The 16,595-nt window shown below is 35.3% G+C and overlaps 1 protein-coding gene across 1 annotated transcript in view; it reads left to right on the forward strand.

Moving 5' to 3' along the window:
• Positions 1-16,595, forward strand: part of WDR44 (WD repeat domain 44) — an 81,798-nt gene that overhangs the window by 24,638 nt on the left and 40,565 nt on the right. Inside the window, exons 3-8 of the mRNA XM_068533586.1 lie at positions 4,382-4,456; positions 8,568-9,207; positions 9,702-9,832; positions 11,471-11,566; positions 12,845-12,981; positions 14,091-14,174. Coding sequence (XP_068389687.1) covers positions 4,382-4,456; positions 8,568-9,207; positions 9,702-9,832; positions 11,471-11,566; positions 12,845-12,981; positions 14,091-14,174 — 1,163 coding nt within the window. The remainder of the gene's footprint in view (positions 1-4,381; positions 4,457-8,567; positions 9,208-9,701; positions 9,833-11,470; positions 11,567-12,844; positions 12,982-14,090; positions 14,175-16,595) is intronic.

Below are 16,595 nucleotides of genomic sequence, written 5' to 3' on the forward strand. Positions count from 1 at the left end.
ATAACATGGATGAATTTCAGCACCATGGTGTTGAGTGGGGGAAATAAAACTAGTCACAGGAAAATACATGTAGTAAGATTCCATTTATATTAAGTCCAAAAGCATGCAAAACTAGAGAATATATTGTTCAGAGACACAAGCATAGTAAAACTATAAAGAACAGCAAGGGAATGATAAACACAAAGTTTAGGATATCAGTCATCTCTGAGGGGGAAAGAATGTAATGGAAATGGAGAAGGACATACAAGAGACTTGAAAGCTAATAGTAATACTGTTCTTTTTCTTAAACTGAGTACTTAAGAAAGGTTATATCATAATTCTTTATTCCTTATATTTTATAAAAATTCTTTTATATTAACTATTTAATAAAACCATTTTAAAAAACAACTCATGGACATGGTTAAAATTCACTCAGTGAGAAAAGAAGATGGTTGAAAATGTAGCTTCCCTCCCATTCTTCACCTTCCACTTCCCAGTCCTCCTATCCAGAGACTATTGCTGTTTATGCTTGTAGATTTTAAAAGCCACTTAGATCTTAAGATATTTTTAGGTTATAACAAATAGGTTTGGGGAATTTATTTTATCTCAGTAATTATAGATTGTCCTTAACTTGAATAAAATTAGATACAAAATGTACATATTTAGTAAATAAATATGAAGTTGGATATAGTTCTTTTTTACTTTTTATTTTGAAATAATTATAGAGTCACAGAAAGCTGCAAAGATAGTACAGAGAAGTCCTGTTATCCTTCACCCACTTTCCCCAGTGGTTATGTCTTAATTATAGTACAATATCAAAACCAAGAATTTGACGGTGGTACAGTGTGAGTGTATAGTTCTGTGTCATTTTATTACATGTGTATGTTTGTATAACCACCACCACAATCCAGATGAGATCTAGTTTATCACCACAGAGAGCTTCCTTTATAAAGCCACACCCACCACCTCCCCACATCATCCCTAACCCCAGGCAGCCAGCCACTAATCTGTTTTCCATCTCAATAATTTTGTCATTTGAGAATGTCCTATAAATGGAATCATATAGTGTGTGACCTTTTGAGGTTGGCTCAAATGATTGAGATCCATCCAAGTTGTTGCATGTGTCAATGGTTTATTCCTTTTTGTCGTTAAGTAATATTCTATGATGTGGATGTACATGGGTTATTGAGTGCTTATTGTGTATAACAGCATATCTATTGATACCTTAAGCAATCCAAAGAAAAGTTTGATATAGTTCCTATTTTTGATGACTTTACAACCTCACAGAAAAGATACATATATATAAGAAGGGATGATACATGAGGTATTGATGTTTGTAGACTAGAATAGACCTTAAGTACTACAGGGAGTTTGGAGGAGGAAGGGGGACATAGAGCAATTGTGAGAGCACTGTTGCCTGGAATAGGAGAGAAAATTTTTCGGGAGGAGGTAGAACTTGTGTTAGGCTTTGAAAATTGGGAGAGATTTGCATAGGTGGATAGAGAAAAATGGGGAAAGCATTGTATGTTAGGTAATAGTATGAACTAATTAATATGCAAAGGCAGAGAATTTGCTGGGCGCATTGAAAGACTGGTGTGACTAATGTAAACATTTCAGTGGTGGAATGTTGGTAAAGTAAATTGGGGCCAGATTTCCATGAGCCTTGAATGTCAGGTTAAGAAATCTGGGCTTTAAAATTTTGAAGCAAGATATTTAAAGTCAATTTTTATATGCCTTACAAGATTTTTTGCTGGGGAATTAACAAAAGATAAGTGGTAGAAGGGTGGAAGAAAGTTCGGGGGAAAGAGACTAAGTGCAGAGAGAGCTATTAAGAGGTTAGAATGTCAAGACACGAGACTCCAACAGAGGGATGGTGTTGATAGGAATGGATGGATGCATATGACAACTATTTAAGAGTTGTTTCCTGGTTTTTGTTTCTTGTTTTTTTTTTTCTCTCCTCAGCAAAAAAGAGTGGCGGTCACATCTCAAACATTTTTTAAAATTTCACTTTAGTCACGGTTAATTACTCATTACTCATTACACAGTTACTTCCTCATTACTAAAAACCAGAAGTGACCTGAATTTTTTAGTAACATTTTAGTAAGCTAACATTTTTAGCTTAATGTTCTTTAGTAGATAATAATGAAGATTTCTTTGAGTGTAGATCACTTTTGTTCAAATGATTTGTGAAACTGGGTCTTTTGTTGGATGTGCTTATTAAAATTAAAAAGCTCAATTCTTATAACTGAATACTATGGGGAGGGTACAGACGGCTCTCTAATATCCAATACAGAGGGAGGGAAGCAGTGGTGTGAATTGCTAGAAATTGAATGCTCTATCATACCTTTTAAGAAAGCATGTATCTGAGGTTGTGATATGTAGGAGTTAGAGAAATGGCCTAATGGTGGGAAGCTGGGATTTAGTAGGTACTGTGCTACAGTAATGGGGCAGCCCATCTCCAGAAAAAGGTAATAATTGAGGACTGTCTCAAGTCTAGCTAAGTTGGCATTGGTTGTCTGTAGGCACATGCTTGGCTTCCATTGCTTTGTCCTCAAAGCCTGATCGAGGTGCTAGGGGAAGGACCTGGACCTTAAAGCTCACTAAGGAGAGAATCATAGATGACTATATATACTAAATCAGGTTTTACTAAGAAATCTTCCAATTAACCTCTCTAGAGATCAGATCCTCTGGTAGGTGCCATATCACTCCTTAAAACTAGGACTTAACAGCAGTTTACCTTATAGGAGTTGATATCTTTCAGAAGTTCAAAGTCTGAGAGAGTTTTGTTAAAGCCAAATAAAATAGAAGCCTAATCATTGCTTGGCAGTTTTGGTCTGTGATCTTTGTAAGTATTAAAACAAATTAAATTGAGGTACAGGAATTATTAGTATGTATTTTTCTTAGGTTAACTTAGGGAAAATATCCATGGAATTAAGGTTGTACAGTGCTTCTGATTTCCCTACTAATGAACAGTTATTGGAGGGTAATTGGGTAAATACAGTTAATTTGTAGGACAGTTGAAGGTGTTTCTCTAATATGCATTAACCGTTCTTAACTATCATCAGCTTTCAAGAATTCTCTCTCATCTTGTCAAGATGGCTATTTCAGGGTGGTCAGGGAAGGCTTTTCTGATGTAATAATGCCTGAGCTATGACCCTAAGGATGGTAAAGAACCATCCAGTTGGCCAAAGTATAATTGTGTGGTTGTGATGGGAGAGGGAGGTGAGAAATATAGATGTCAAAGATGTAGGCAGGAGCCATATCATGTTAGGTGCTCATGGGCTGTGGTAGAGTTTAGATTTTATCTAATACTTCAAATTCCATGAAACAACTTTTCTCTAGAAGAATCTATATAAGAATTGATAGTATTTCCCAAATGCTGGGAGGAATTCAGTGAAACAACTTTTCAGCTTGAAGATATTGGAAGTCCTACAGAAATTTCTCTAGCACATTAAATCTTTAGCATTATAATAATCTCTGGAATAGAGAGATTATTGGAGCCTGTCCTGATACTTGTATAATTGCTACCTTAATACATACATACATCCTTATGTATCTTAGGTCACTTATCTGTCAAAAATGGTTATAGTGACTTTCTGACAAGCTCTGTGATGTACACCAAGAATTATGAAAAGTTTTTTTCTCAGTATTAGTAGTACATTCAAATTGCTGTACTTCTATAAATGTAAAGAAAACTTAAGATGGAAAAGAATATTGTGTTAAGATTTGCAAATGTATGATTATCTTACTTTACCCGAATTTTTTTTCCAACAGAAATGCAGCATCCATTTTACCTTCTCTAACCTCCCAAATATATATATATATGTACGTATGTGTATATGAATGTATACGTAGATATATATGTATTTTTGGTGGGTTTAATTTTTTTCATCTGTTACTGTTTTGGAGACTTCATTTAATACCGGTTAAATCTTGATTCCTTTTATCTAAAGCGTATAGAGTTTTTAAGAAAATGATTCTCTGAACATGGTCTTCCTCATTATGTACTTTTGTGTTTATTCATATTTATGAAGCGATACTTTGGAAAAAATAACAATTCTAATTCAACCCTTTGCTTAAGTCCTTAATCTTTTTAAGCTACAAAGGTACTTAGTAGTTCTTATCTTCCTGCACAGTTTTTTAATGTTAAAAAGTTGGGTACATGTAAAGGAAAATATCCTATTACAATAGAAAAATCAAAAATTGCTGATTGGTAACCTTCCTATGCAAATTAAGTTGTCCCAATTGGCATAAAAATCTCTGGGCATCTATCAGTATACAAACATCTAAGCTCTTTATGGGCGTTTGATTTATTAATGCTATAATTTCTAATTTATACCCATTTTAAACAAAGTTTTAAAGAAAAGATATTTGGTCTTTGTTTCTTTTCTTTTTAAAATAGGAAGCAGAGAACTCTGCATACAAAGTTGGAAATGAGTCCCCTGTACAAGAATTGAAGCAAGATGTGTCTAAAAAGGTTTGTAAGATAAAATGTCAATATTAGTTTAGCAGATGTCATATTTTTATGGTATATTTAAAGTGGAAAATTTTTTATATTCTTTTAGTATAGTGCCCTGTACGTGGTGGATGTTCAGTAAACGTTCCTGAATCTGTTGAATTTGTGATTGAAGGCGCATCAGGCTTTTTAGAAGGCATTTTGTAATTGAACTAATTGGTAATTTATCCTTGAATCAGTATTTTGAAAAATGATTTGTAATGTGTTTTTATTTTTTATACTTGTATTTTTATTAGAGTAAGCTATAGCTACTCTTGAGGTACCAAGAAGTAAAGGTACTGAAAAACTCAGTGCAGCAAATTCTAATGTTTTGAGGAGTTAGAGGTTACAAGAAGTCATTACTCTTCTAGTACCTTTGATAACTTTTAAGTAATTGATCATATGAAGCTTCAGGGTTTGGTTTACTGGAAGAGACTGAGCATAAGATAAAAATGTTGGCAATGGGTTGTTCACAGTATCAGGATAAAACCCAAGGAGAAAGAATGGTGTGTGTCTTTTCATTTATACCAGTTTTGAGTGTTTTCTGTGCCCCAGGCACTGTTCTAGCGAGTGGATTTCCAGAGACCAATGCGACGACACATCCTCTATCGCAGAGTTTCTCAACAGCAACACCTTTGGGGTGAATAATTCTTTGTTGTGGGGGGAAGGAGAGATTGTTCTGTACATTGTAGACTGTTTAGCAGCATTCCTGGCTTTGGCTCACTAGATGTCAACGTCCGCCCCCCCCCACCCCCCCACCAACCCCTACCCCATCTTGACAACCAAAAATGTCTCCAGACATCACTGAATGTCTGGGGGAATGATACTGGGCAAAATCACCACCAATGTAGATTCATTGTTCTACCCTTACGGAATTTAGAAATTAATGGACTACATATTTTAATATTGATCATACTTTTTCCTTTAAAAAGAAAAATTTCCTTTTTGGGAAAAATGGTTTTGTGTATCAGCATGAATGAGCTAACAAGAGTGGTACCCTTTTTTTTTTTAATCAGAAATTTCCCACAATTCTACACAAACAAACAGCTGTCTTGATTTTTTGGCATTCCCTTCTGGTTCTCACTCATTTGCTTTTTTTTTTTTTTTTTTTTTTTTGGCCTATTTGTAGTGTAGATAGAATTTTGTTGGTGATGGTGTTGTTTTGTTTCTGACAGAATTTTATATTCTACCTTTTCCTCTTAACATTTTTTGATTTTCATCATATTTCTACATGATTTTAATACTCAGTTTTCATTTGGTCTATTAGCTTCCATCAAGCAAATGGATTATTATGTATCTAGCCATTTTTATTGTTGAAAACTTGAAAAGTTTCTGTTTTTCCACTAGAGCTTTTCTTTCCCTTTTCAAGAATTTTTTCTTGGGATAAATTACAAATGGGTAAGTGTAGTTAGTAGCCCAAAAAAAGTGATTTTTAAGGAGAGTTTAGAAGCTGAAAAAATAGTAAACACTATGGAGCCATAGAGTGAGTCTTAAGACTCTAGGTATTACTTTTTAAGTTCTAGCCTTTTCTAGTGAATTAAGTATCCAACATTAATGATAAAGGCTGTGGGGTTATACCCTGGATCAGGACACAATCCCTGTTCCCAGTAACTTACATTTTAGTGGAGAAAATTGGATAAACACAAAACTGAGTGTAATAAGTGTTCAAATAAACTTGCAAACTTGATAAGAACACAAAGGGAGGCTTTACTTTCTCCTTGAGGATAGGAACGGGGAAGGAGGACGTAGCATCTGAACTGGTTCTTGATGAATGGATAAGATTTGGGCAGGCAGAGATGGAAGAGGAAAGGCATAACCAAAGGCGTGGAGATGAGGAATGTGCAGAATGTTTGACGATGAGTCTAGAGACCAAAGTTAGGGCCAGATTATGGGCAGGCCTCTGATGTCATACTAAAACATCTGGTTTTTATTTTACAGTCGCTGTGAAAGCAATGATTTTTTTGAAGCAGGGAGGTGATAGGAAACAGTTCCTTTAGCATGATCCTTTCTATGTTAGTCTTGATTCTCACTGTTCTCTTGTTCTTTCCCCATTTGCTACCTCCTGAAACCCGGCAGGGAACGGGGGTGGGGAAACAGGGCTAGGTACTGTAAATAGGTGCTATGGGGGCATATCAAGAGGTAGAAAACATGGGCCTTGTTTTCCAGGTGTGGAGAAAATATTTATATAGAGCTAGCTCATGTACTACTCTGTATTTATATTCTAGTTCATATTATAATGAACAGTAAGAGTGATAGGAGTTCAGAAGAGGAAGAGATTGTCCTCAGGTAAGGGATTAGAGAAGGTTTAAGATTTTCAACCTTGTTTTAAGCCCTCTGATGGCATAGGCCTTTTCACTCTGCATAGTGATTATTTGAAACCTTTACATTCACCTCATGCTCACTGTGCCCACCTGCATCTGCTTACTTTCATCAGATAACCTTGCTTCCCACTGCATGTAGGTGTTAGAGGCTAAGAAGCCTGAATTCAGTCCTTTTCATCATCTCTCACTTCCCTCACCTGCAAACTTGTTTTCATCTTTTACCTCTTTTTCATGCCATTCCTGAGAATTTAGTATTCTTTTTTTTTTCCTGTCCAAAGTAGAATGATATAATATAAAGAACACTGGATTTTTTGGAGAAAAACCCGGATTTCAGTTTTGACTTTGTAGTTTACTAGCTGTGGGACCTTGGGCGAAATACTTAATGCCTTTACCTCAGATTCCTGCTTTTGTAGAAGGGAGATAATCTAGCTCCCTCACAAGGCCTGTGTAAAGATTAAATGGCAAATGTGTGTACTGGGTCTAATACACAGCAGACCCTCTTTCCTTTCTTCTCCAGAACTTGTTATCTTCCTTTCCATTGGCTCCTTCCCCTCTGCTTATAAAAATGCTGGATCATTTTCTTGCACCCTCTTCCATGTATAGCCAAGCTTTTTGAGAACATAGAGTGTGCTGGCTGTCCCTATGTCTTCACCTCTTATTCATTTGTAAATGTACTGTAATCTGGCTTCTGTTATTGCTAAAGTACTCAGAGCTCAGTAACTACCTAATTGACAAATTAGGTGGACTCTAGTTTATATTTCTCTGGTAAAAGTAAGGTAGGTCTAGGATAAAAATTTGAAGATTGAGAAAAATTAATATGTAGAATATGCTGGGAAATCAGGGATGAATATTATTGAACGGCTTAATATCCAGTTCAACTTGGCGTGAATTTGTAGTAAGCCACATCAAGATAGTTCCATAACACATTCTGTTAACTTTCTGGAGCCAAAGAATTGAGAAAGCAGAAGTCATCCATGTCTCCGTGGTGGAAAGATAAGTGAGTGGGCTGGGAGATTTATTGTGTTAATAATAACAGGACTGGGTAGAAAATATATTTTCTTCTAAATGTTGGTAGGAGACGCAGAAAGCCTGCCTGTAGTTTTCAACTGTAGATAAGAAATAAAAGGGAAAAAAGGCAAGATGAGCTGGGTATTTGAACTCTTTTCATGGTCCTGCCATCTCTCTGCAGAGCAGGGGATTAGATGTAGCCTGTTTAAGAACATTAATCTCCCTGCATCTGCTGGCTTTCCATGTCAGGCTTGAGTTCAGAGCTGAACAACTTGAAATCTTGTACAAGGTGGTTTTTATTCTCATAGTTTTGTTAACTAGGCTCAAACCAGCAGGCAACTAACTTGGCATAAATATGTAAATGAACTATGACATGAAGCATCTGAATGTAAATTTAGGTTTAAACTTTCTTTTACAGGGTTGATTGAATTTTTGTGATTACACGTACTAACACAGATTCCCTATATAATGGTTAAGAGTACAGTGTCTGGAACCAAACTCCCTACTTTTATGCCAGCTTCATCACTTACTAGCTTTGTGACCTTGGACAAATCACTTGGTCCCTCTGTGCCTTAGTTCCCTCATTTGTATAATGATGATAGTAAGAGTGCTATCTTACAAGGTTGTTGTAAAGATTAAAATACGTAAAGTGTTAAGAACATTGCCTGGCACATAGTAAGTACTATATAAATGATTAGCTGTTATTTTGTTCTTGTAAATAGCTTCACTGTTTTTTTTTCAACTGCTTTTTAACCTTTCATCAGATTATTGAAAGTATTATTGAGGAGAGTCAGAAAGTACTACAGCTTGAAGATGACTCTTTGGATTCCAAAGGAAAAGGACAGTCTGATCAGGCTACTGCCAGTCCTATCATGGCTGGAACAGATCTTAGCAATATACCTGGATTGTTAGCCGTAGATCAAGTACTGCAGGAAGATTCCCAAAAGGCAGAGAGTCAGGATGTATCTGAAGAAACTGAATTAGAATCAAAAAAATGTTTTCCTTCTGATGACACATGTGACAAGCCAGTAGATGAAACCACTAAGTCAACTGAAATAAGTTCAACTGAACAACAGCTTAATGTGCCTGAAACTGAAACAGAAGTGTTGAACAAGGAAGCAGTGGAAGTCAAAGAAAGTGATGTTCTAGAACCTGCGTCCTCACACTCCTTATCTACTAAAGATTTTGCTGTTGTGGAAGAAGTTGCTCCTGCCAAACCACCAAGACAGCTTACTCCAGAACCTGATATAGTAGCTAGTACAAAGAAGCCTGTTCCAGCACGCCCACCTCCTCCAACTAATTTCCCGCCTCCTAGACCCCCACCTCCATCTCGACCTGCTCCACCACCAAGAAAAAAGAAAAGCGAATTGGAGTTTGAGGCTCTTAAGACACCTGATCTAGATGGCAAGTATTAATTGAGAAATAGCTATTTTTGTGGGGAGTTTTTGGAGTTGGAACTTGAACTTTCTGATTTTTTTTTTCCGTTTTTGCTGTATATAACCACATTGATGACCAAGTTATAAAACTTATTTTAGTAATAGAAAGTCAAAATGTTTACATTGGTGTTGTTACATTACTGTAATTAAACATTTCAGCAGACTTTCAAATCTGTTACCATTGGAGAGCCAGTGTGGCATAGTGAAAAGAGCATAGGATTTGGACACTTACGATTTGAATTCAAGTCCTAGTTCTCTTCATGTGTAAGTTGTGTAGCCTTGAGGAATTTAACATATTTGAACCCTGGTTTCCCCATATATAAAACGAGAGTAATAAAACCACTTTTCTCAGAGGATTGTTCTAAGCATCAGCCAGATAAAGGTTAAAGCACTTTTCAAGCTATGTATAAGGTCTTATATAAATATTAGTTGTTGTTGTTGTTGTTGTTGTTGTTATTGCAGTTCCCAAAGAGAATATTACATCTGATACTCTCCTAACTACAAACATGGCTTCAGAGAGTGCAGTCAAAGATTCTCAGCCTTCTCTTGATTTGGCAAGTGCTACCAGTGGAGATAAAATAGTTACTGCCCAGGTTGGTGAATTTGTGTTATATTTGATACAGGCTTTCTCAACTTTCTGCAACTGGCTGGTTTCTTGATGGTTTTGGTTTTGGTTTTGGTTTTGGTTTTGGTTTTGGTTTTGGTTTTGGTTTGTTGATTGTTGAACCTTCTTTTCTTCTCCAGGCCAAATATTTCCTTGTCCCCAAAACCTGGCTACCTTACATCCCTTGTCTAGCTCTGCTACTTAAGTAGCTGGCTGATTCTGGCAAGCTATTTAACATCTGAGTCTGAGATGGCTCATTGATGAAATGAGGGGAAAACCTTCCTTGAAGGTTTCTTGCAAGGTTGAAATGAGCTAGGGTATGCCAAGTACCTGGCATGTAGTAGGTATTCAAAAAGTGACAGATGCTGCTATATGTAATATTTATTAATAAATACCAACTATAATCTTCATTTATCTGACCTATAGTGGTCAAAATTGGGGACTTTTATTTTTTATAATTTCCTTTTCCTAATCATGAAAAAAAAATTTCATACACTAGGCTATATATCCATGTATGAGGCAATAGAAAGGACTTGATAACATGAATTTCTACCACCGCCAAATTCTGGGATTCAAGGGGGTTACTTATGTGGTAGCTGTGGTTAGAGCAGGTTAGCCGACTGGGAGATACTATCATACTAAGCGAAGTAAGTCAGACAGAGAAAGACAAATATCATATGATATCGGAATCTAAAAAAAAATGATACAAATGGACTTATTTACAAAACAGAAACATACAGACTTGGAAAACAAACTTATGGTTACCAAAGGGGAAAGGTGGGGGGAGGGATAAATTAGGAGTTTGGGATTAACGTATACACACTACTATATATAAAATAGATAATCAACAAGGACCTACTGTACAGCACAGGGAACTCTGCTCAATATTCTGTAATAACCTAAAAGGGAAAAGAACTTGGAAAAGAATAGATACATGTATATGTATAACTGAATCACTTTGCTGTACACCTGAAACTAACACAACATTGTTAATCAACTATACTACAATATAAAATAAAATTTTTTTTAAAAATCAAGGATTCTGTGGCCACTGAAACTTGGAATAAAATTCAAAGCACATACACACACAAAAAGACACTATAGTCTTTTCAGAGCCTTAGAGCAGAGGTCAACAGTGGCCTGGTTTTGTAGGGTCCCCAAGCTAAAAATGGTCTTTATATTTTTAAAGGGTTGTTTTTAAAAAAAGAATATGCAACAGACACTATATATGAAGCAAAAAGCTTAAAATATTTACTATCTGGCTCTACAGAAGAAGTTTGCCAACCCCTACCCTCGAGATAGCCATGTGTATAGCTCTGATTAATGGCAGTATTAGTGCTGGCATTTTACTGGTAGAGAACTGCTTTTGGGCCAGGTTCAAATAGAACATTTATTTGCTTTCAAGACTACTCAGACATTATTTCATGAGCAGCAACACTTTTGGTACCTAATGTTTTTCAGCATGCTGGGAATAATAAAAGACTGAAATGGAGTGCTCCATTTAAATTTTTAGTAGGCTCCATTATCTGTATTATGGAATTCTTTAGAACTGTGTGTGGTAATGAATAATTGAATATTTATAGAAATTGATTCAGTCTACTTTCTGTTTATAAAATTATAATTTCAGGAAAATGGAAAAGCACCTGATGGGCAGACAATAGCAGGTGAAGTGATGGGCCCTCAGAGACCTAGATCCAACTCTGGGAGAGAGCTTACTGATGAGGTATAATTAGATTTTTTTGTTCTTGAAAACATAAAATATAAAGGTCATGATGAGAAGATGAAAAAATTCTAGAGATGAATGGTGATGATGGTTGCACGACAATGTAAATGTACTTGATGCCGCTGAACTATACAATTAAAAGTGGTTAAAATGGTAAATTTTGTATTATATATATTTTACCGTGATTTTTAAAAATTAGCTTTATTGCTGTTAGGCAAAAAAATCATAATGTAGAGGAAAAAATGAGAATTGAAGATTGTCTTAGTTTTTTTTTTTTTTAATATGCTGGAGTTTGAACTCTGACCTAAACTTGCCCTTTCACATAATTATATGGTGCAGTAAGTGTATTGAAAGCAAGGCCTATGTTTTATCGAAAGTGGGCTTAAAAAAAACTTGATATTATAGGTATATGTTTTTATACATATTAGATTATGTACAGTGTATACAGACTCAATGTTTAATTCTTACCTTAAAATTTAGTATACATCTATTGGCCAATTTATTCAGAATGAAGTTTTGAAGCAAAATCTTAATTTTTGTTTCTTTTAAACAGTACATTTAAAAAAATTATTGTACTTTGGAAAACAGTTTGGTAATTCCTCAAAATATTAAACATCGAGTTACCATGACCCAGCAATACCAATCCTATGTATACACCAAAGAGAAAGGAAAACATACATCCACACAAAAAATATACATAGGTGTTCATATTAGCGAAAGTGTGGAAACGACACAGATGTCCAACACCGATGAATGGATAAATAAAATGTAGTATATCCATCCATGTGGACTATTTTTTGGCAATTAAAAGGAAAGAGATACATGCTGCAATATGGATGAACCTTGACAGCATGATGCTAAGTGAAAGAAGCCAATCACAAAAGACTACATACTATATGATTTAATTTATATGAAATGTCCCGAATAGGCAAATCCATAGAGGAAAAAAGTAGATTTGTGGTTGCCAGGGACTGGGAGGAGAGGGGAATACGGCATGACAGCTAATGGGTATATGGTTTCTTTTGGGGGAGGTAGAAGTGTTCTAAACTTAGATAATGGTGATAATTGCACAACTCTGTGAATGTACTCAGAACCATTGAATTATACACTTTAAATGAGTGCATTTTGTGGTGTGGAAATTGTATCTCACTAAAAATGTTTAAATTGTACATAGTACTGAATGTATCTAGAAAGTTCTTAGCTTGAATTTTTGAGGATTTTGTAGATTCAAAAAGATAATTAAATTATAGGTACTCTCGGTGTTATTTTTTACTTCAGGAAATTTTAGCCAGTGTAATGATTAAGAATCTGGATACTGGAGAAGAAATACCTTTGAGTCTTGCAGAAGAGAAACTGCCAACAGGTATTAATCCTCTCACTCTACACATCATGAGAAGGACTAAGGAATATGTAAGGTATGGCCTAATGTTATTATTTATCATTTGTAGTATTTCATTCAGAGTGGTGAAAAGTTCTCTGTTTATGAACTATGAGAGTCCCTAATTTGATTTCATTCAGTCTTCTAATTTTAAAGTTAGAATTAAAATTAGAGTTAGTTAATGTATGTATTCTTAAACTTTTTTCTCTCTCTTTTTTAAAATGAGCTTTTTTTTTAAGATTCCACATATAAGTGATACCATAAAGTATTTGTCTTTCTCTGTCTGATTTATTTCATTTAGCTTAATGCTCCCAAGGTCCATCCATGTTGTCACAAATGGCTGGATTTCCTTCCTTTTTATGGCTGAATAATATTCTTCTGTGAGAGTGTGTGTGTGTGTGTCACATTTTCTTTATCCAGCTTTGTTCTCAAGGTTGTACAATTACTTGGGGAAAAATATATATCTTAAATCTCATAGTATTTGGTTTGTCTTCTTTTAAAATGATTTATATTGGATTGGCCAAAAAGTTTGTTCGGATTTTGCTATAACATCTTACAGAAAACCCGAACAAACTTTTCGGCCAACCCAATATTATACTAGAGACAATATTAGAACACATGAAGCTAAAAAGCCATGTGGGATAAACTCCTGGTCTTCTGAAACCTTGCTTTAAGGATCAGAAATGTTATAAATAATTGTATTGTCTTTTTAGGGTCAGAAAGTGTCTTTAGAGTGAAGTGATTGACTTTACTGTGAGATGTATGTAGAACTAAGAAATAATATCTGTGAAAGCAAAGCTTTCACATGATGTGCCTGGTAAGTAAGGAGGGAGATATTTATAAGTTAATGTGTCATTTCTGTGCAGCATGTTTTGCCCAGCAAAAAGCCTTGTTTGTGTTAGGTTTTTCTTAAATTCCTAAATTGCATTCATTTGCATTTTGTACATTGCACCTTGCTTAAAGATTCTACTCTATGATCTTTCAGGTCTTTAAATTCTCAGGGTCATCATTTAAATTAAACTTATATAAAGCATGTTAACATTTTTTTCTTACACTGATTAGCTAATTGTATACTAAGTATACATAGAGATTTTTGAGAAGTATTGGGGAAATGGCTTCTTATAAAATGACTACTTCTTCTTGTAGTAATGACGCAGCACAGTCAGATGATGAAGAGAAGTTACAGTCTCAACAAACAGATACTGATGGTGGAAGGTTAAAACAGAAAACGTGAGTTACAGTACATCCCTTTTCTTCATTTCAGGCTTTTATTTAAAAGAAAAAATATATATATATATATATATGAGAGCTGCCATATTTTAAGTCTATACTCTGTCCAGTTTATATGTCCATCCACCACTACCACTCCCTGCGCTCAGGCAATGGATTATGAGTTCCTTGAGGCTGTCTTGGTCATTTTTATAGCATCTGACATACAGTAAATGATCAATACATTTTGCATCATGCTTGTATTTTTCTGATGGTAGGTGCCAGAAGTGTTGGTAGAAGAACATGATTGTCCTTGAAGTTGCTTTTTCCATTTCTCATCTCTCCAAATCCTATTTCTTTCTAAACCCAACTACGTGAGATTCTTCCTGACTACTCCAGTTCATAATAAAGTTTTTCCTGTTCTCAATTTCAATGACGCCTATTGTCTACGTAACTTACATTTGCTGTTTATATTTTATATTATCTTAAACTGTTTTCTGATTTTAAAAAATAAGATAAATACATGTTAAACAACTAGACCATATGTTGCAAAAGGATTTTGATCACACCATTCTTCTTTTTCCCCTATAAAAATCTAGCACAGTGCTGGACATGTAGGTTTTGCTTGATTATACACAAGTCACTTAATTGGCAATAATTCAGTCTAAGGCCTAAAATGAGTTCTCCACTCAAGTCTGATCTTTTCCTAGTGTGGCAAGTATAGCAAAGAAAGCATTGAGATTTTTTACAGCAGGTATGCCCACAGTGGAGGTATATGATAACACCTCAGCTATCTGGACCTTGGCCTTCTAGCAATGGCAACTAGCAGGAACCGGAGAATTAGAATTATTCAGGAGACATATAGACATCCAGGGAAGATGTCACTTGCTCCATGCACTAAAGCTCATTATTTTTTAAAAGAAAAGCTCCTCAGGTTTATTCAAAGCCTTTATACTTACTTCTTACATAATTTCTAAAAATCTGGTCATCTGGTATCTGATCTCAGAGCAAAATAGAAGCAGCAAACTGACATGTAAATCAGCACATAAGAATGTCAGATAATACTCTGATTGCAAGAGAGGAATCAGGAAAATGATAGAAAAGGACTCACACATTGCACAACCATTTCACGTGGCAGTGCTTTCAACTTCTTCTCATGTTGTGACATACAGAACATGATATTATTTGCACTGAACCCTGGGGTAAACTGATGAGGCAGCTGATGGCCAAAAGAGACTGGCCCAGGGTTCTGGTTTCTCTGGGCCCTACCCTGTTGCCTTGAAGGCTGAGAGGGGAACCAATATTATGGCTCACTTGCAATCCATTTGAAAAGCCTTGAATGTATTAAAGAATAGTAAAGATGGTAACTGACCCTATTTATTAAAGAAAGAAACTTATCGAGCATTAAGTGCCATTGAAGAGGGCACAAAAGTATGTATTTTAGAAATGTTCTCATCCAAAATGATTAAAATATCTGTTTTCTTGCTTAAAGTAGTACTAAACCTATAGTTAACCAGAAAATATAACTTCAGAGTTATAGGTAGCAGAGACCTTATTGTGATTTTTAAAATGGTTTATCTGTTTTTAATCTCTATATCTGTATTTAATCTCTGTAGCACAGATATAGAGAACAAATTAGTGGTTACCAGTGGGGAGAGGGAAGGGGGGAGAGGCAAGATAGGGGTAAGGAATTAAGAGGTACAAACTACTATGTGTAAAATAAATAAGCTACAAGGATATATTGTACAGCATGGTGAATATAGCCACTATTTTATAATAACTTTAATTTTTATTTTATATTGGAGTATAGTTGATTTACAATAGCATGTTAGTTTTACAGGTGTACAGCAAAGTGATTCAGTTATACATATATCCATTCTTTTTCAGATTCTTTTCCCATATAGGTTATTACTCAATATTGAGTAGACTTCCCTGTGCTATACAGTAGGTCCTTGTTGATAATCTATTTTATATATAGTAGTGTGTATATGATAATCCCAAACTCCTAATTTATCCCTCCCCCCCACACCTTTCCCCTTTGGTAACCGTAAGTTTGTTTTCGAAGTCTGTGAGTATATTTCTCTTTTGTAAATAAGTTCATTTGTATCCTTGTTTTTAGATTCCACATGTAAGTGATATCATGTGATATTTGTCTTTCCCTGTCTGACTTACTTCACTTAGTATGATAAGTGAAGGTCTAGGTCCGTCCATGTTGCTGCAAATGGCAGTATTTCATTCTTTTTTTATGACTAATATTCCATTGTATATATGTACCACATCTTCTTTATCCATTCCTCTGTTGATGGACATTTAGGTTGCTTCCGTGTCTTGGCTATTGTGAGTAGTGCTGGTATGAACATTGGGGTGCGTGTATCTTTTCAAAGTATGTTTTTCTCCAGATATATGCCCAGAGAAGTGGGATTGCTGGATCATATGGTAGTT

The sequence above is a fragment of the Eschrichtius robustus genome, chromosome X (assembly GCF_028021215.1).
Source record: "Eschrichtius robustus isolate mEscRob2 chromosome X, mEscRob2.pri, whole genome shotgun sequence".
NCBI classification, from domain to species: Eukaryota; Metazoa; Chordata; class Mammalia; order Artiodactyla; family Eschrichtiidae; genus Eschrichtius; species Eschrichtius robustus.